The sequence below is a fragment of the Vidua macroura genome, chromosome 24 (assembly GCF_024509145.1).
Source record: "Vidua macroura isolate BioBank_ID:100142 chromosome 24, ASM2450914v1, whole genome shotgun sequence".
Lineage (NCBI taxonomy): Eukaryota > Metazoa > Chordata > Aves > Passeriformes > Viduidae > Vidua > Vidua macroura.
The window spans coordinates 3,127,446-3,148,159 of NC_071594.1; the positions used below are offsets into that span (position 1 = coordinate 3,127,446).

The window sequence follows — 20,714 nt, forward strand, 5'->3', positions numbered from 1 at the left end:
AAGGTGATCTGCTCAAACATTTCCTTATTGTGAGAAATGACCACTCACATGAACATTTCAAAGATTTATTAAACCTCTACAACACAACAAAGGGACTGAATAAGGAAAAAGGGACAGCACTGCGCACTTAGCTGCAGCCAGAGGCACATCCACCAAATGGCAGCTCCACCTTTTATTCCCTTGGTCAGCCAAATACATATTCATAAGTTATTATACATATTCAAACATTTTCCTTATCTAACCCTGGCCCCTCCCAGAGTCTGACAGCTGACTTTCTTTGCCATCCATTTGGTGGAGACATTCTTACAGTCTGATTGGAGGTGAGGTGTTGTCATGCCAAGCCCTCCCAGTAACAAAGTTCACCCATTCCCAACTGCCCCATGCAAGGGGCAAATGTACACAGCCTCCCTCCACATGACCCTGACAACCCTGACAACCAGGCTTGTCTGATGGCAACAGCATAGAGGGAGGAAAAAGGAACCATAAGGAAAACAGAGAGAGTCCAAAAATAACCTACAACAACCTACAATACCCAAAAAGTAACCAACAATAACAAAGATACACATCAACAGAACTTCAAGCCTCAACAAAACTTTCCTTAACAGACACAATATTCATCCCTTAATTGCAAGAGCCAATCATAATTTTATCCATCTTTACCATTATCTTCACCATATCCTCATCCTATGGAAGGAAGTGAAAGGAGATGAGCTTTAAGGCCCCTTCCCACCCAAACCACTCTGGGATTCTCTAAATCCTCCATGATTTGGGAGCACCAGCACACAGTGGGTGTTGGTGACAACAAGCCCGGCTTCATCATCTGCATCAAAAATGGTCTGGAGAGAATGTAACATCAGGCAAAAAGAAAAAATTATTCATAGCAACCACCACAAATTAAAAAGCCTTACCTGCGTTTATAAAGGCTCCCCCGACGGATGTTCTTGCTGCGGCCGCCAAGTTGGCAAAGGGCAGGAGTGAGGACAGAAGGAAGAGCCAAGCCCTCAGAGCGCAGGGAAAGGACCGGCTGAGCCCTCAGAGCAATGGGAGCAGGAACAGCCGGGCCCCCAGGGGAACGGGAGCGGGAACGGCCGAGCCCTCAGAGCAACAGGAGCAGCTGAGCCCAGACTGTGGCACCTGAAGCCAGGGAATAGAGATTAATCCAGGGAGTAGAGATTCACCAGGGAGCACCTGGAGCAAGGCCAGGCTGGACAGCACTGGTCTAGTGGAAGATGTCCCCCTGCCTATGGCAGGGGGTGAAATGAGGTGTGCCTAAAGGTCCCTTCCAGCCCAAACGATTCCACACTCAGCCAGCTGCCCTGGGCAGTGACATCATCACCTCATGTCCCCGGATGAGGTGTTTGTCACAGGAACAGGGAAAAGGTTTCTCTGCTTAATGCTGAACGTAGGATAGGCTGGAGGTTCCTGTGCCACACTCCTGGTAGAAGGAAAGATAAGTGTGTTGGGGCACGTTCTGGGAGCTGCCAAAGCCACAGAAATACCAATTAGTGAGGCAAGGTCCAGGGTGCATCATTTCCACTCTTTTCTTTCCTACCTAGAAGAAAGGTTGCCTGTGACATCAGCGGCAAAAACCTCACTCGTGTTGTCAACTCTGCTAACATCTGTGTCCCGGAGGGAGGACAGGGATGGGAATGTGCTCCCTAGGCCAGTGTCAGCCCTGCCTGCTGAGGAGGCAGCCACTGGCATGTGAGGAAACATGGAGCAGCCAAGAGGCAACTGAGGGGCCCAGGTGAGCACGCACAGGTGAGCAAGGCCCCAGCATGGGCAAGTTCAGACCCCTGCCAGAGCCACTCCTTTATTCTGCTCCTGTTCCAGTGCACTCAACTGAGGAAGTGCCATGGAAACACCTTCATTAATCACGGACTGTTTAGACACAAATAATAAAACCCAGCTTTCATGAAGGAGAGAAACACAGACTGGTTTTTGCTAAGATTAGATGCTCACGTGAGAAGATTTCAACCCATCATAGAAGTGCATTTTTGCCTTTCTGCATTGGTGTCTTTCGGCCCCTCAGTCCTTTCTTCTCGCCCTGCTGTAGCTGTAGAGAATGGTCAGATTCCCTGTTTTGGACCCTGCAGCATCACAGGGTGTCTCCAATTATCCACGGGAGCAGGAGGCACTGAGGCTAGGCTGGTGTGTGGGGAAGCAGGACTGGTGACATTTGTCCCCAGAGCCAGGATGAAAAAATGAGGGACAGATGAGCAGGGTCCCTGGGCTCACAGTGGTTTCTGACCCGGTGATGGGGAAATGCCAAATGCCATGAGGGTGTTTGGCCTGGCAAAACAACAGACTTGAAACACAGGGCATCACTCAGGGACACACACAGCCTGTGTCCCATCCTGGGGCAGGGCAGAGAGAGGCCAAGAAACACCTTCTGCATTTCCACAGCAGCATTTCCCAATCACTGTTCATGCCACCTGGGTCACTCCTACTCAGATCACCTGGATTGCTGCTTTCCAAACCCCACCTTTTTGGAGCCCTGCTACCTCACTCTGACACCAACTGCACCCAACTACATTTTTTCTAACTCCTTGCTCCCTTTGGAAGACACCAGGGACAGTCCAAGGCTTTGAAAGCCAGGGAGACGTGGCACTAATGCTAGGAGGGAATAAGCAGGTGCACTCTTGGCTTCCCTCTGCTTTTCCAAGATAAACACTGTGTACTTCTTGGTGCTGCAAGACTGGGTAAGAAGGTAAAACAAAGGGATTTACAAACGCTCTCCCTATTACAGAGGTGCAATTAAGAGTAAAACATGACCTGTGTGGCGTGATCCATGCCTTTGGTTTGGGACTGGAGTGCCAGAGCTCTCCAGCTGTATTTGGAAAGCGGTGCAATAATGTGTCACATTTCTAGTTCCTTCCCCTGCTGCTGACTGAGGGCAGGAGGCTTGAACACAAGGCTTGAAGCACTGGGAATGCTGGTGCTGCTGCCAGACTGGCTCTGGTATTTTCCACCAGCCATGCAAGTGGCCATAAAGCTTTTCCTTAAGCTCACGAGCTTTGTGTGCCTCACCCACGCATTCCAAATGCCCCTTCCCTCCTGCACCAGAAGCTGCTTCTGAAGTTGACTCTTCTCATTGCAGTCAATTCTTGGGGGATCCTTGCACTAAAGAGTAGATGGAAAATTATTTCCAGTGCATTTGTCCTCCTGATTAGGCACGGAATATATTTATGCCGCTTGTCTTGAGTCTTCGGTTTTATTTTGCTGCGCAGCAGCGGGACCTGCAAGGTGTGTGCAAGGAGCTCAGGGCCTTGGCTCCTGGGTGGTGGCAGACGCTGCTCCCGTGTGGAATTGGGGCTGGATTAACCTTGGGCTGATGCTTTGGGGTTAGTGGAGCCCACAGCCCTGCCAGCCCCAGCAGGTCAGGCACAGCTGCTCTGTCATCCTCAGGGCTGTTTTGCAGCCCCCTCACAGAGATCAGGGCTGCATCCAAATCTCTCCAGCACTGCCCTGGCACACAGCAAGAGGGAGAGAAGCATCCCCTGGTGCCTTTGGAAGCATTTTGCCTGAAGATGATGCCTAGATTTCTGTGTATATCAGGAGAGGCATATCCAAGTTGTTATTGTCTGTGCTGGTCACTTGCCTCTGTCTTGCCCAGCTCTCAGCGCTGCTTTTCCCACCAGCAGCTTCCCAATGTCTCACCCAGCAGCAAAGCTAAGAAGGCTTTGCATTTCTCCATGGATAACCAATAAATCCCTGCGTTTGTCAGACTTTTTTCCTTCTTCTTTCCTTCTTTTATCAACCTCTTTCTCTACTGAAACTTCAGCCATATAGGAGGCAGGTGAAACAATGAGTTGTCACCTGGACTCTGTATTTTTACCCTCTTGAAAGCTAACTCAGGCCCTGAAATTGTGAAACAAGGAAAACAACTTGGGTTGTAATTTCTTTAGTATCCCAATCACCTGCTCCAAATTCTGTTGTGATTTCTTTAGTAATCCAGCCACCTTTTCCACTCCCTGTGATGGGGTTTGGCAACCTGTTGCAAATGGGGCAAGAGAGTTTTGAGCAGCAGCTTGCAAGACTCTTTTGTGCCAGGGAATATTTGCGGATTCCTACTGCCCAAGAGGCTGGAATTTTGTGCTGGGTACTCCAGGGTGTCACTGAAGCAGTTCACCACTTTGGGAAGCCACTTTTCCCTCCCAAAGACTCAGTCCTGGGGCACACCAGACCCCTGGGCTGCTCCCCAACACATCAGTGTGACATGTGGCTGTCCCCATCGCCTGGGGCTGCCAGTGCTCACCTCTGGCACCTTGCATGGCAGTAATCTCATTTTAATGAGCATTAGGACATCACATCATCCACTTCTGCCCACTGCTGCTCTTTCACTGGACCTTTGGCTCAGAGGGCTATAAGACTCTGAGAGCGTGGTTGGAAAGAGAACCACAGCTGAGCGCTGGCTGGCTCTGGACAACCCATTGAAGCTGTTGGGCAGCTGTTTTCTTGCTGTTGGGGTGCTTGGAGTTGGCAGAGATGCTGAAAATAACTGGAAAAGAGGGAAAACCTTACTCTATACTGTTTAGAGGATGTAGTTTCATGATTTTGTACCAAGCTGGAGTGTTATCTGCTTTGCGGGACTTGTCTCCTGACATAATGAAATCTGCACACAGGATCTATGGAGGATCTTCAGGATCTGTTGTAGCTACAGTCGGATTGTGTGGATGTGATCTGGGTAAGAGCTACAGAGTTTTGTTTATTTTGTGTCTAAAGAGATGGAATACCTGGGAATTGTGGAGTTGCAGAAGATTTTTCTTTCAATATCAGTGGTTAATTTCTCAGATTTTCATTTTTTCGATTCTTGAATAGTGGAAAATATGTTTAAATCAGACAGCGCAGAGAAAACAGAGGAAACATAGTCATTGCATCGTTTAAACTGAAATTCGTGGTAGGCATATCTAATAAAAGGAAGAGAGGTGCTCTCCCTGATAAGGCATTTGGGACTGCTGGCAGAAATATGTTTCCCAAAAAAATGTGGAGAAAGAAGACACATTAGCAGGGCATAGCTGCAGAGCTAACAGGAGGAAATGTTATACAAAGGCTTCATGTCCATTTTCTCCCATATGTCCAAAAACTTTTAAGATGCCTTGTGCAGAAAGTGGGGAGGAATGGGAAAAGAAAACAAAACATTTCTGCCTCCTTCAGTATTGAAAGCCCTTGGAAAAGTTGGGTCCACTCAAAGGGAGCTCCAGCCCTAATGAAACACAATGGCTCTAAATGAGCATTTAGCAGCTGGATAAAATACCCCTTTCCCAGGTGGAATTGCAGCTCAGAATGCACATAAATAACAATATAAGGGATGTAGAATGATTGCTTTGCTTTGCTTTGCTTCAGATGAGGTAATTAAGTACTTCCTCAGTCGCTTGAAAATCTCTCTCTGGGGGCTGGTCCCTGGAAGAGGGGTACATAGAGCCCTAAGGGAGACCTTAGACAAATTCCTGCCTCCAAATGCCCACGAGCTGGTGTCTGGAAAGCTGCACATTATCCTCACCCGCCTGCACGACTGGAGATGCGTGACAGTGTCCGAGTTTGCCTCGAAGGAGGAGCTGATTCAGGTGGGAGCAGCCACAGCTACCCTGTGAGGGAGGAGCTGGGAGACATTTGCTGCCTGGCCATGTCCCACAGCACAAAATCACAGAACGGTTTGGGTTGGGTGAGACCTTAAAGCTCATCAAGGTCCACCCTGTCATGGGCAGGGACCTTCCACTGTCCCAGGTTGGTTTCAAGCCCCATCCAACCTGGCCTTGGATGGTTCCAGGATGCCCAGCGTCTCTGGGCAACCCGTGCAGGGCCTCAACACCCTCATGGTAAAAATTATCTTCCCTATATCTAAATCTCCCCCCTTGTAGTTACAAACCATCACCCCTTGTCTTATCCTAACAGGCCCTGGTCCATTCTAGCCCATGCCACGATTTCTGTCCTTGCCACCATCTGAATCCAGACAAGCTGAAATAATTTTCAAAAATCAGCCCTTTTGATTACTGTCTGAATTATGCTGAACATGTAGAGAGCAATTTGAGGCATTTCACAGGTTCCCTTCCTACCTCTCTGCCATGCCTGTGGTATCAGACATGGTCTGGTGCCCATTAGTCTGTGGTGCCCAATAACCCAGCTGGGGAGCCCTGTTTTGGCACTCACAGATGAGCCACCCTTCCCAAAGGTAGCACTTTCTGTGGCTTTTCGCTCACCTTTGTCTTTCCCATCTCACCCACAGGCTGTGATGTGCAGTTGCTTCGTTCCACTGTATTTTGGGATTTTCCCTCCAACGTTCCGTGGGGTGGTGAGTAGCTTTGTGGCCTGGAGACCCTGTCCCAGCTCAGGCCCAGGGCCCCTCCAGTCTCTGTCCTTTCTCCAGTGGTGACATTAAGGATGTTTCTACCTGTGTTTGCCAGCAACATAGCTCAAGGCTGGGTTCCCCCAGTGCCTGCAGAGGGAAGAACGGAGCCCCAAAATCTGACCTCACTGCAGACAGGACTGAGCTTCTCACAGAATTATCCATCTTCTCCTGTCCCTGGGGTTGCCTCACCTCTCTTCTGCTGCACTGTCCTCCCAGTTTGATTGCAGTAGTTCTTTGGCGGGAAGGGAGGAGGGCAGGTGTGGACCTGGAGCACGAGAGCTGCAGGTGGGGCAGTTCCCTGCAAGGGGATCTGTGGAGCCCCAGAACCTCGGTCTGGTGTGGGCCTGCCTGGGGAACAAGGCCCACGTTTGCCCATGTGAACAGCACTGCTCTCCCCGCGAGGGGAAGGCTCAGGGCTCCCTGTTGTGTCTCCCAGCGCTACGTGGACGGGGAGCTGGCCATGTGGAAAGCCGACTTCGTGTCCCGCACCACCATCACCATCTCTGGCTTCGCCGGCGAATACGACATCTGCCCCAAGGATGGCCCCGCTGCCTTCTTGACCTTCCAGCTCTCTGACTGTATCTTACAGATCTCAAAAATGAACATCTGCCGCTTACAGCACATTTTTCAGGTTCCCACACGTCAGGTGAGCAGCTCCTCCAGGTAGCCAGAGCCATGAGCCCCCTGCAGCAGCCCAGCTGCACTGACTGCCACCTCCTCTCACAGGTCATGGACCGCTTTTATATCCAGGGCTACCAGGACATGGTCTCCTTCCTAAAAAGACTGAGTAAGTGATTGGAAGTGTGGACAGGTGGGTTGGGTGCTTCCCCTACATCCTTGGTTTGCTGACACAAGGAAAGAGATGCTGCCCCAGAGTGACTGCGGCAGAGAAATGCCTGCATTCCTGGCACTGCCAGGATTCCTTGAGTCCTGGCCTCTCCTGAAGCTGCTTCTGGAGCCACACTCCCCTTTTCTCTGCCACACCGGGCATGACAGAGCTTTTTCCCAGGGAACACAGGTCCCAGGACCTCTAGGGCTCACGTGCCCTGCGTGGTGTTTGATAAGCCCCTGATGCACAGAGCAGCAAGGTTTGGTGATTCCTGAGCCCCGGGGTCAGCAGTATCCCTGATTTCCACTTGGCCCAGGTCATGCCTCACACTGCTGCAGACCTGGCAGCTGAGCAACAAGCAGTGAGAGCTGGAATCTCTTCCCACCAGGGGATTTCCAGGTGAATTACTTCGAGGGCTTCACACTTTCCTTGGCCAATGAATCAAATCAGAAAGGTGACGAGACCCTGCACCGGAAGCCTCGACTGAGTGTTTTTCACTCCAGAGCTACAGATCATGAGGGTGACACCAAAGAGAGTCCAGGAATCCGCCAGGCAGCAGATGAAGAAGAATAGGAAGCCCCACACCACCTTCTCCACCCCCAGGAAGGTAAAGAAACAGCTCCTCCTTCACCCCATCGATTTTTAAGCAACACTTGCTCAGGGCTGTCAGTGCCCAAAGGGGCTCTGGGGCAGGTGAGAACATCAGGAATGGGAGAAAGTTCCCTCTCACATCACGGGTTATGAGTGAGGCCTCACACTGAGCCCTCACCCTGGATTTGGGTGAGCATTGAGGACTTCATTGGTGGCTGGGTCAGAAGGGCTCCATGGAGAAGGAGCTCCTTCCTTGGAGAAGGCCATGTATTCACTCACCCAGTGAGGTAAGAACAGGTTCTGCCCACACATCCCTTCTCTAGGGGTGTCTCAAGGGTTCAAGCTGCCTTTGCTGTGCTAGCCAAATCCAAACTTCTCCTCAGGAACTCTGGCTGCAGCCACAGAAATACAAAGTGCAAGGAAAGCGTGCTAGAGCTGCAGGTAAACTTCTTGCTGTGTCATTTTCAAGCAAGACAAGGCAGGTTTCAATCCAAAACTTATTGTTTTCTGCAATCCTATGCAAAATAATGCCTGCTCCCCTTTTAGTTTTGCATGGAAAACCAGTCAATCCACAGCATTTCAGTTTCCAGTTTGTTGTTAGTAAAAAATACTAAGAAGCATCTCATGTAATTCAATATTTATTTCCATTTTACTCTTTATTTTCTCTTTCCTTCTGAGTCTTTCAACATGTCAGAATTCATCAGATTAAGAAAAATTGCTCAGCTTTTTCAACATGACAATTCTTTAAAATGGAGCCACATAAATTAAATGAAAACTGAAAAAAGATACAACCAGGTATACCTGGAAGGTCTAGAAGAAAAGAGGAATATAAAGGGGAAAGAATAGGACTGTTACCATTCCGGATCTAAAAAGAGAAGTTTGGAAAACATAAAATGGAAGCAAGAAAGAGATTTCCTTTGAAAACAAGCCAACTCTCGACCCACTAAGAAATGCAGGACACAGTGTTAGGCTGCAGAAGTTGCTTCCCTGGTTGCTTTTTTAAAGGCTCCATCAGTCTGACCTCCGTGCAGCACTTGGAAGCAACAGGGTGGGAATGAGGTTTCTTAGGAAGTTGGGCAGCTCTGGGCTATCAGGAATCTCTGCCTCTGCTTTGCAGCTGGGCTGCAAGGTTTTTAACCAGCCTGAGGTGAAAAAATCCTCCTGTGGGAGGAATCAAGACTCCTTTGTTAGGCCAGAGAGCAATCAAGGGGTGAGTCCAGGCTCTCCATCTCCCGAGCAGAAGCACATCACATTTTCCAGTTCTGGGAAGGAAAAGCCCTACTGATCAAGGCCAGGAAAAGGCTCTTTCACTGTTTCTCTGTGCAATGCCAGAACATCAGCGATGCTACCAAAGCAGCAGGGGGATAAACGTGTGAACACGTTGTACTTGATTTCTTGGACGAGTGTCTGCAGCCTGCAATCCCACGAGGCTCAGGCTGCACTAGCAGGTTCTCCACAAGCCACTGATCTGTGTGCCCAGCAGGACAACTGCACAAGGAATTGCACCCTCCTTAGTGCCCTGGCTGGAAACAGACTCTGGCATAAAGCACCTGCAGCCAACAGCCAGAGCCACAGGCAGGACTGGGCACGTGCTTGGCCTTGTTGGGCTCAGTTTCATGGCTCAGACTCAAGGACTCTTCCCTCTAGACCTGCAGCAGGGTGCAGCTCCAGAGGGAGCTCTGCTGTCTTGGCTTGTCTCCAGACTCTCATCCCATCCACCTCAGGCTTCACATTCCTGCTGAGCTCAAAGCAGAAGGAGACAAGCAACAGGACAGGAGTACAAGGGTAATGTTTTGAGGATACCAAAACCGGCTGCCCTTTATGCATCGGGAGGAAGGGAAGCAGCTCTGACCAGGCACTTTGTGCCACAGGAACTGCCAGAGGTGTCTGTCAGACTGACCAACGTGGTTTTATTCCCTGTAGGGCCAGGTCGGCCACAGAAGAGCATTTCTGAGCCCGCTGCTGCCTTTGGCCCCAGTTTCTGCTTTAAAAAGGCAATGAGCAACTTGGAACCCAGCCTGAAGGCTGAGCCTGACCTGCCCTGAGGAGCACATGGACTGTGCCACCAATGCCACAGCACAGGCAGTGCCACAGCCCCTGGGTGATTCCCACGATCCACCCCCAGAGGAGGCATTCCAGGCTGCTTCTATCCCCACTGGGTGCAGCTGGCCTTCCCACTTTGCTTCCTTGGGGTCAAGCAAGCTCCTGCACAAGATGATTCCAATCAATGCCAAACTTTGCCCTATCCCTTGCCTCTGGCAAAGCCCCCGTTGCCATTAGCTCCAAGCTCTTTCTCCAAGAGGAGACAGCACCAGCTCTGCTTGCTTGAAAAGATGAGGGATTAATAAAGCAAAACCCAAAACCATTTGATTTTGGGGACTTTGTGCAGATGGATTTTTCTTAATCTTCTCAAAGTTTTACTAATTGTTTATGCTCAAGCACCACATGGGGCAGGTGAGATACACTGGGCATTTCCAACTGTGCTCCTGTTTGTGTCTAAGGTTTGCAGATGCATCTAATGGATTTGGAAGTCCAATTCCTAGATGAGAATTTTCTCCGGCAGATTTTAATGCCCATTTCAATAGGGTAGCTGCCTCAGGCTGACTGAAATGGTAATGTCCGGCCTGGAGGTGGGGCTGGTGCTTGCAGCAGCCTGGAGAAGGAGCTGTTGGATAAGTGGGAGGGAGCAGAGGTGCAAAAGCAAATGATGGACTGATTGTTCCTGCCTGGGGAGGCCTGGGTGTCTCTGAGCCTTCCACTTTGCCCTGTGGCAGGAACAGCTGGATTTGAGCAGCCTGCCTTTGGCTGCAGTGCTTGAGAAGTGTAAATCCATCCAGGATGGATGCAAGACAGGAGCAGACAGGATCCAATGCAAACGGGATCCATCAAAATGGGCCAGAAAGTTATAAGGGGACTGCAGCACCTCCCCTATGGAGACAGGCTGAGAAAACTGGGGCTGCTCAGCCGGGACAACAGAAGGTTGTGTGGAGACCTCACAGCCCCTTCAAGGAGCTGAAGGGGCTACAGGGAAGCTGGAGAGGGACCCCTCATCAGGAACTGCCAGGACAGGACAAGGGTCACTTGGAGCAACCTGGGATAGTGAAGGTGTCCCTGCCGTGGCAGAGGGTGAGACTGGGTGAGCTTTGAGGTCCCTTCCAACACAAACCATTCTGGGATTCTGTCATCTACTTTTCAAGTGTCTTTCTGGTACATCCGGGTGATCCTAAGGGTTCACATAGGCTAAGGAATCTCTTCTAGGCTGAAATTCAGTTGGGCCTGCTCAAACACTTTCCAGCTGAAGCTGATCTGCCTAAATATCTCCATATCCTCACCCTATGGAAGGAAGTGAAAGGAGATGAGCTTTAAGGCCCCTTCCCACCCAAACCACTCTGGGATTCTCTAAATCCTCCATGATTTGGGAGCACCAGCACACAGTGGGTGTTGGTGCCAACAAGCCCGGCTTCATCATCTGTGTCAGACATGGTCTGGGCTGTGCAGAGAGAATGTAACATCAGGCAAAAAAAAAAAAAATATATATATATATTCATAGCAACCACCACAAATTAGCAAGCCTTACCCGCATTTCGAAGGGCTCCCACGATGCACGCGAAGGGCCGATGCCTGCAGCGGCTACCAAGTTGGCAAAGGGCAGAAGGAACAGCTGAGCCCTCAGAGCCCCGGGGGCGGGAACGGCCGAGCCCTCAGAGCCCCGGGAGCGGGAACGGCCGAGCCCTCAGAGCAATGGGAACGGGAACGGCCGAGCCCTCAGAGCGCCAGGGGCGGGAACGGCCGAGCGCTCAGAGCAATGGGAATGGGAACGGGAACGGGAACAGGAACGGCCGAGCCCTCAGAGCGCCAGGGGCGGGAACGGCCGAGCCCTCAGAGCAATGGGAACGGGAACGGGAACAGGAACGGCCGAGCCCTCAGAGCCCCGGTGGCAGGAACGGCCGAGCCCTCAGAGCCCCGGGAGCGGGAACGGCCGAGCCCTGAGAGCCCCGGGAGCGGGAACGGCCGAGCCCTGAGAGCCCCAGGAGCGGGAACGGCCGAGCCCTCAGAGCCCCGGGAGCGGGAACGGCCGAGCCCTCAGAGCCCCGGGAGCGGGAACGGCCGAGCCCTCAGAGCCCCAGGAGCGGGAACAGCCGAGCCCTCAGAGCAATGGGAACGGGAACAGGAACGGCCGAGCCCTCAGAGCAATGGGAACGGGAACAGGAACGGCCGAGCCCTCAGAGCGCCAGGGGTGGGAAATGCCGAGCGCTCAGGGGAGCGGGAGAAGCGGGCCCTGACTAGGGGCGCCTAATCCCGGGAAAAGGGGGTTAATGCAGGGAGTAGACATTAATCCAGGGAATAGAGATTCACCAGGGAGCACCTGGAGCAAGGCCAGGCTAGACAGGGCTTGAAGGAACCTGGTCTAATGGAAGGTGGCCCTGACCATGGCAGAGGGTGGAATGAGATGAGCTTTAAGGTCCCTTCCAGCCCAAACCATTCCATGAATCGATGATTCCACGATTCTGTAGAAGCATCATCCTCCTGCTGCTGAGCAGCAGCCCCTGCACCAGGGACTCCCAGGCTGTCACTTGGGTGTAAATCATTTAGGCTGAGCTTTTTCCTTTTTCCAAAGTAACCCAGCAGTCCAGCTGTGCCTACATCGTGCAGGACTGCCCCTTGGCTCTGGTGTGTAATTATTTCAAGGCCAGGTTGGACAGGGCTTGGAGCAATCTGGGACAGTGAAGGTGTCCCTGCCGTGGCAGGGGTGGAACTGGATATGGTTTAAAGTTTCTTCCAGGCCAAACCATTCTCTACTACTGAAATGTCTTAGTGGTATAACAGAGTGATCCTAAGGCTCTGGCAAGGCTAAGGAATCTCTTCTGGCCTGAAATGAAGCTGTGCCTGCCAGAACTCCTTCCAGCTGGAGGTGATCTGCTCCAACATTTCCTGGTGCTCTCTGCCTGGGGGTGCAGCTGAGCAGGAAGGTCTGTCCTGCAGAGCCCTGCCCTTGGCTGGGAGCACCAGGCACTGCTCCAGAGCCAAGTGAAGTCACCGTGCTGAAGTCACCATCTCCGTCAGCGCAGCTCTCGCAGCTGCCCTGGGCAGTGACATCATCACCTCATGTCCCCGGATGAGGTGTTTGTCACAGGAACAGGGAAAAGGTTTCTCTGCTTAATGCTGAACGTAGGATAGGCTGGAGGTTCCTGTGCCACACTCCTGGTAGAAGGAAAGATAAGTGTGTTGGGGCACGTTCTGGGAGCTGCCAAAGCCACAGAAATACCAATTAGTGAGGCAAGGTCCAGGGTGCATCATTTCCACTCTTTTCTTTCCTACCTAGAAGAAAGGTTGCCTGTGACATCAGCGGCAAAAACCTCACTCGTGTTGTCAACTCTGCTAACATCTGTGTCCCGGAGGGAGGACAGGGATGGGAATGTGCTCCCTAGGCCAGTGTCAGCCCTGCCTGCTGAGGAGGCAGCCACTGGCATGTGAGGAAACATGGAGCAGCCAAGAGGCAACTGAGGGGCCCAGGTGAGCACGCACAGGTGAGCAAGGCCCCAGCGTGGGCAAGTTCAGACCCCTGCCAGAGCCACTCCTTTATTCTGCTCCTGTTCCAGTGCACTCAACTGAGGAAGTGCCATGGAAACGCCTTCATTAATCACGGACTGTTTAGACACAAATAATAAAACCCAGCTTTCATGAAGGAGAGAAACACAGACTGGTTTTTGCTAAGATTAGATGCTCACGTGAGAAGATTTCAACCCATCATAGAAGTGCATTTTTGCCTTTCTGCATTGGTGTCTTTCGGCCCCTCAGTCCTTTCTTCTCGCCCTGCTGTAGCTGTAGAGAATGGTCAGATTCCCTGTTTTGGACCCTGCAGCATCACAGGGTGTCTCCAATTATCCACGGGAGCAGGAGGCACTGAGGCTAGGCTGGTGTGTGGGGAAGCAGGACTGGTGACATTTGTCCCCAGAGCCAGGATGAAAAAATGAGGGACAGATGAGCAGGGTCCCTGGGCTCACAGTGGTTTCTGACCCGGTGATGGGGAAATGCCAAATGCCATGAGGGTGTTTGGCCTGGCAAAACAACAGACTTGAAACACAGGGCATCACTCAGGAACACACACAGCCTGTGTCCCATCCTGGGGCAGGGCAGAGAGAGGCCAAGAAACACCTTCTGCATTTCCACAGCAGCATTTCCCAATCACTGTTCATGCCACCTGGGTCACTCCTACTCAGATCACCTGGATTGCTGCTTTCCAAACCCCACCTTTTTGGAGCCCTGCTACCTCACTCTGACACCAACTGCACCCAACTACATTTTTTCTAACTCCTTGCTCCCTTTGGAAGACACCAGGGACAGTCCAAGGCTTTGAAAGCCAGGGAGACGTGGCACTAATGCTAGGAGGGAATAAGCAGGTGCACTCTTGGCTTCCCTCTGCTTTTCCAAGATAAACACTGTGTACTTCTTGGTGCTGCAAGACTGGGTAAGAAGGTAAAACAAAGGGATTTACAAACGCTCTCCCTATTACAGAGGTGCAATTAAGAGTAAAACATGACCTGTGTGGCGTGATCCATGCCTTTGGTTTGGGACTGGAGTGCCAGAGCTCTCCAGCTGTATTTGGAAAGCGGTGCAATAATGTGTCACATTTCTAGTTCCTTCCCCTGCTGCTGACTGAGGGCAGGAGGCTTGAACACAAGGCTTGAAGCACTGGGAATGCTGGTGCTGCTGCCAGACTGGCTCTGGTATTTTCCACCAGCCATGCAAGTGGCCATAAAGCTTTTCCTTAAGCTCACGAGCTTTGTGTGCCTCACCCACGCATTCCAAATGCCCCTTCCCTCCTGCACCAGAAGCTGCTTCTGAAGTTGACTCTTCTCATTGCAGTCAATTCTTGGGGGATCCTTGCACTAAAGAGTAGATGGAAAATTATTTCCAGTGCATTTGTCCTCTTGATTAGGCACGGAATATATTTATGCCGCTTGTCTTGAGTCTTCGGTTTTATTTTGCTGCGCAGCAGCGGGACCTGCAAGGTGTGTGCAAGGAGCTCAGGGCCTTGGCTCCTGGGTGGTGGCAGACGCTGCTCCCGTGTGGAATTGGGGCTGGATTAACCTTGGGCTGATGCTTTGGGGTTAGTGGAGCCCACAGCCCTGCCAGCCCCAGCAGGTCAGGCACAGCTGCTCTGTCATCCTCAGGGCTGTTTTGCAGCCCCCTCACAGAGATCAGGGCTGCATCCAAATCTCTCCAGCACTGCCCTGGCACACAGCAAGAGGGAGAGAAGCATCCCCTGGTGCCTTTGGAAGCATTTTGCCTGAAGATGATGCCTAGATTTCTGTGTATATCAGGAGAGGCATATCCAAGTTGTTATTGTCTGTGCTGGTCACTTGCCTCTGTCTTGCCCAGCTCTCAGCGCTGCTTTTCCCACCAGCAGCTTCCCAATGTCTCACCCAGCAGCAAAGCTAAGAAGGCTTTGCATTTCTCCATGGATAACCAATAAATCCCTGCGTTTGTCAGACTTTTTTCCTTCTTCTTTCCTTCTTTATCAACCTCTTTCTCTACTGAAACTTCAGCCATATAGGAGGCAGGTGAAACAATGAGTTGTCACCTGGACTCTGTATTTTTACCCTCTTGAAAGCTAACTCAGGCCCTGAAATTGTGAAACAAGGAAAACAACTTGGGTTGTAATTTCTTTAGTATCCCAATCACCTGCTCCAAATTCTGTTGTGATTTCTTTAGTAATCCAGCCACCTTTTCCACTCCCTGTGATGGGGTTTGGCAACCTGTTGCAAATGGGGCAAGAGAGTTTTGAGCAGCAGCTTGCAAGACTCTTTTGTGCCAGGGAATATTTGCGGATTCCTGCTGCCCAAGTGGCTGGAATTTTGTGCTGGGTACTCCAGGGTATCACTGAAGCAGTTCACCACTTTGGGAAGCCACTTTTCCCTCCCAAAGACTCAGTCCTGGGGCACACCAAACTCCTGGGCTGCTCCCCAACACATCAGTGTGACATGTGGCTGTCCCCATCGCCTGGGGCTGCCAGTGCTCACCTCTGGCACCTTGCATGGCAGTAATCTCATTTTAATGAGCATTAGGACATCACATCATCCACTTCTGCCCACTGCTGCTCTTTCACTGGACCTTTGGCTCAGAGGGCTATAAGACTCTGAGAGCGTGGTTGGAAAGAGAACCACAGCTGAGCGCTGGCTGGCTCCGGACAACCCACTGAAGCTGTTGGGCAGCTGTTTTCTTGCTGTTGGGGTGCTTGGAGTTGGCAGAGATGCTGAAAATAACTGGAAAAGAGGGAAAACCTTACTCTATACTGTTTAGAGGATGTAGTTTCATGATTTGGTACCAAGCTGGAGTGTTATCTGCTTTGCGGGACTTGTCTCCTGACATAATGAAATCTGCACACAGGATCTATGGAGGATCTTCAGGATCTATTCTAGCTACAGTCGGATTGTGTGGATGTGATCTGGGTAAGAGCTACAGAGTTTTGTTTATTTTGTGTCTAAAGAGATGGAATACCTGGGAATTGTGGAGTTGCAGAAGATTTTTCTTTCAATACCAGTGGTTAATTCCTCAGATTTTTTGTTTTATTTCTTTCTTGAATAGTGGAAAACATGTAAATTAGGCAGCAGAAGGAAAACAGTCATTGCAACTTATAAACTGAAATTCATGGCAAACGTATCTCATAAAAGGAACAGAGGTGCTCTCCCTGATAAGGCATTTAGGATTGCTGGCAGAAATATGTTTCCCCAAAAAATGTGGAGAAAGAAGACAGATTAGCAGGGCATAGCTACAGAGCTAACAGGAGGAAATGTTATACAAAGGCTTCATGTCCATTTTCTCCCATATGTCCAAAAACTTTTAAGATGCCTTGTGTAGAAAGTGGGGAGAAATGGGAAAAGAAAACAAAACATTTCTGCCTCCTTCAGTATTGAAAGTCCTTGGAAAAGTTGGGTCCACTCAAAGGGAGCTCCAGCTCTAATGAAACACAATGGCTCCAAATGAGCATTTAGGAGCTGGATAAAATACCCCTTTCCCAGGTGGAATTGCAGCTCAGAATGCACATAAATAACAATATACGGGATGTAGAATGATTGCTTTGCTTTGCTTTGCTTCAGATGAGTTAAAGGAATATGTCCTCAGTCGCTTGAAAATCTCTCTCTGGGGGCTGGTCCCTGGAAGAGGGGTACCTAGACTCCTAAGGGAGACCTTAGACAAATTCCTGCCTCCAAATGCCCACGAGCTGGTGTCTGGAAAGCTGCACATTATCCTCACCCGCCTGCACGACTGGAGATGCGTGACAGTGTCCGAGTTTGCCTCGAAGGAGGAGCTGATTCAGGTGGGAGCAGCCACAGCTACCCTGTGAGGGAGGAGCTGGGAGACATTTGCTGCCTGGCCATGTCCCACAGCACAAAATCACAGAACAGTTTGGGTTGGGTGAGACCTTAAAGCTCATCAAGGTCCACCCTGTCATGGGCAGGGACCTTCCACTGTCCCAGGTTGGTTTCAAGCCCCATCCAACCTGGCCTTGGATGGTTCCAGGATGCCCAGCGTCTCTGGGCAACCTGTGCAGGGCCTCAACACCCTCATGGTAAAAAATATCTTCCCTATATCTAAATCTCCCCCCTTGTAGTTACAAACCATCACCCCTTGTCTTATCCTAACAGGCCCTGGTCCATTCTAGCCCATGCCACGATTTCTGTCCTTGCCACCATCTGAATCCAGACAAGCTGAAATAATTTTCAAAAATCAGCCCTTTTGATTACTGTCTGAATTATGCTGAACATGTAGAGAGCAATTTGAGGCATTTCACAGGTTCTCTTCCTACTTCTCTGCCCTGGCTGTGGTATCAGACATGGTCTGGTGCCCATTAGTCTGTGGTGCCTAATAACCCAGCTAGGGAGCCCTGTTTTGGCACTCACAGGTGAGCCACCCCTCCCAAAGGTAGCACTTTCTGTGGCTCTTCACTCACCTTTGTCTTTCCCATCTCGCCCACAGGCTGTGATGTGCAGTTGCTTCCTCCCACTGTATTTTGGGATTTTCCCTCCAACGTTCCGTGGGGTGGTGAGTAGCTTTGTGGTCTGGAGACCCTGTCCCAGCTCAGGCCCAGGGCCCCTCCAGTCTCTGTCCTTTCTCCAGTGGTGACATTAAGGATGTTTCTACCTGTGTTTGCCACCAACATAGCTCAAGGCTGGGTTCCCCCAGTGCCTGCAGAGGGAAGAACGGAGCCCCAAAATCTGACCTCACTGCAGACAGGACTGAGCTTCTCACAGAATTATCCATCTTCTCCTGTCCCTGGGGTTGCCTCACCTCTCTTCTGCTGCACTGTCCTCCCAGTTTGATTGCAGTAGTTCTTTGGCGGGAAGGGAGGAGGGCAGGTGTGGACCTGGAGCACGGGAGCTGCAGGTGGGGCAGTTCCCTGCAAGGGGATCTGTGGAGCCCCAGAACCTCGGTCTGGTGTGGGCCTGCCTGGGGAACAAGGCCCACGTTTGTCCATGTGAACAGCACTGCTCTCCCCGCGAGGGGAAGGCTCAGGGCTCCCTGTTGTGTCTCCCAGCGCTACGTGGACGGGGAGCTGGCCATGTGGAAAGCCGACTTCGTGTCCCGCACCACCATCACCATCTCTGCCTTCGCCGGCGAATACGACATCTGCCCCAAGGATGGCCCCGCTGCCTTCTTGACCTTCCAGCTCTCTGACTGTATCTTACAGATCTCAAAAATGAACATCTGCCGCTTACAGCACATTTTTCAGGTTCCCACACGTCAGGTGAGCAGCTCCTCCAGGTAGCCAGAGCCATGAGCCCCCTGCAGCAGCCCAGCTGCACTGACTGCCACCTCCTCTCACAGGTCATGGACCGCTTTTATATCCAGGGCTACCAGGACATGGTCTCCTTCCTAAAAAGACTGAGTAAGTGATTGGAAGTGTGGACAGGTGGGTTGGGTGCTTCCCCTACATCCTTGGTTTGCTGACACAAGGAAAGAGATGCTGCCCCAGAGTGACTGCGGCAGAGAAATGCCTGCATTCCTGGCACTGCCAGGATTCCTTGAGTCCTGGCCTCTCCTGAAGCTGCTTCTGGAGCCACACTCCCCTTTTCTCTGCCACCCCGGGCATGACAGAGCTTTTTCCCAGGGAACACAGGTCCCAGGACCTCTAGGGCTCACGTGCCCTGCGTGGTGTTTGATAAGCCCCTGATGCACAGAGCAGCAAGGTTTGGTGATTCCTGAGCCCTGGGGTCAGCAGTATCCCTGATTTCCACTCGGCCCAGGTCATGCCTCACACTGCTGCAGACCTGGCAGCTGAGCAACAAGCAGTGAGAGCTGGAATCTCTTCCCACCAGGGGATTTCCAGGTGAATTACTTCGAGGGCTTCACACTTTCCTTGGCCAATGAATCAAATCAGAAAGGTGACGAGACCCTGCACCGGAAGCCTCGACTGAGTGTTTTTCACTCCAGAGCTACAGATCATGAGGGTGACACCAAAGAGAGTCCAGGAATCCGCCAGGCAGCAGATGAAGAAGAATAGGAAGCCCCACACCACCTTCTCCACCCCCAGGAAGGTAAAGCTCCTCCTTCACCCCATCGATTTTTAAGCAACACTTGCTCAGGGCTGTCAGTGCCCAAAGGGGCTCTGGGGCAGGTGAGAACATCAGGAATGGGAGAAAGTTCCCTCTCACATCACGGGTTATGAGTGAGGCCTCACACTGAGCCCTCACCCTGGATTTGGGTGAGCATTGAGGACTTCATTGGTGGCTGGGTCAGAAGGGCTCCATGGAGAAGGAGCTCCTTCCTTGGAGAAGGCCATGTATTCACTCACCCAGTGAGGTAAGAACAGGTTCTGCCCACACATCCCTTCTCCAGGGGTGTGTCAAGGGTTCAAGCTGCCTTTGCTGTGCTAGCCAAATCCAAACTTCTCCTCAGGAACTCTGGCTGCAGCCACAGAAATACAAAGTGCAAGGAAAGCGTGCTAGAGCTGCAGGTAAACTTCTTGCTGTGTCATTTTCAAGCAAGACAAGGCAGGTTTCAATCCAAAACTTATTGTTTTCTGCAATCCTATGCAAAATAATGCCTGCTCCCCTTTTAGTTTTGCATGGAAAACCAGTCAATCCACAGCATTTCAGTTTCCAGTTTGTTGTTAGTAAAAAATACTAAGAAGCATCTCATGTAATTCAATATTTATTTCCATTTTACTCTTTATTTTCTCTTTCCTTCTGAGTCTTTCAACATGTCAGAATTCATCAGATTAAGAAAAATTGCTCAGCTTTTTCAACATGACAATTCTTTAAAATGGAGCCACATAAATTAAATGAAAACTGAAAAAAGATACAACCAGGTATACCTGGAAGGTCTAGAAGAAAAGAGGAATATAAAGGGGAAAGAATAGGACTGTTACCATTCCGGATCTAAAAAGAGAAGTTTGGAAAACATAAAATGGAAGCAAGAAAGAGATTTCCTTTGAAAACAAGCCAACTCTCGACCCACTAAGAAATGCAGGACACAGTGTTAGGCTGCAGAAGTTGCTTCCCTGGTTGCTTTTTTAAAGGCTCCATCAGTCTGACCTCCGTGCAGCACTTGGAAGCAACAGGGTGGGAATGAGGTTTCTTAGGAAGTTGGGCAGCTCTGGGCTATCAGGAATCTCTGCCTCTGCTTTGCAGCTGGGCTGCAAGGTTTTTAACCAGCCTGAGGTGAAAAAATCCTCCTGTGGGAGGAATCAAGACTCCTTTGTTAGGCCAGAGAGCAATCAAGGGGTGAGTCCAGGCTCTCCATCTCCCGAGCAGAAGCACATCACATTTTCCAGTTCTGGGAAGGAAAAGCCCTACTGATCAAGGCCAGGAAAAGGCTCTTTCACTGTTTCTCTGTGCAATGCCAGAACATCAGCGATGCTACCAAAGCAGCAGGGGGATAAACGTGTGAACACGTTGTACTTGATTTCTTGGACGAGTGTCTGCAGCCTGCAATCCCACG

At 50.9% G+C, this 20,714-nt stretch overlaps 2 protein-coding genes and 1 long non-coding RNA gene across 3 annotated transcripts; all 3 read left to right on the plus strand.

Moving 5' to 3' along the window:
- Positions 1–5,294: 5,294 nt before the first annotated feature.
- Positions 5,295–6,866, plus strand: LOC128818496 (1-acylglycerol-3-phosphate O-acyltransferase Pnpla3-like; the record flags this gene model as incomplete). Its single annotated transcript, XM_053997893.1, has 3 exons — positions 5,295–5,567; positions 6,227–6,292; positions 6,786–6,866. Coding segments are annotated over exons 1-3 (396 nt in total), but the record flags the coding sequence as incomplete, so codon positions are not given.
- A 1-nt stretch (position 6,867) lies between these two features.
- LOC128818531 (uncharacterized) lies at positions 6,868–7,648 on the plus strand. Its single transcript, XR_008440503.1, has 3 exons — positions 6,868–6,995; positions 7,076–7,136; positions 7,567–7,648. It is a non-coding gene; the product is annotated as an uncharacterized LOC128818531 (long non-coding RNA).
- A 3,926-nt stretch (positions 7,649–11,574) lies between these two features.
- LOC128818497 (omega-hydroxyceramide transacylase-like) lies at positions 11,575–19,220 on the plus strand. The gene is made up of 9 exons (XM_053997894.1): positions 11,575–12,006; positions 13,284–13,297; positions 16,161–16,222; positions 16,871–17,091; positions 17,751–17,816; positions 18,310–18,519; positions 18,600–18,660; positions 19,091–19,169; positions 19,214–19,220. Exons 1-9 carry the CDS (start codon positions 11,575–11,577, stop codon positions 19,218–19,220), a joined length of 1,152 nt encoding a protein of 383 aa, XP_053853869.1.
- Positions 19,221–20,714: the final 1,494 nt, after the last annotated feature.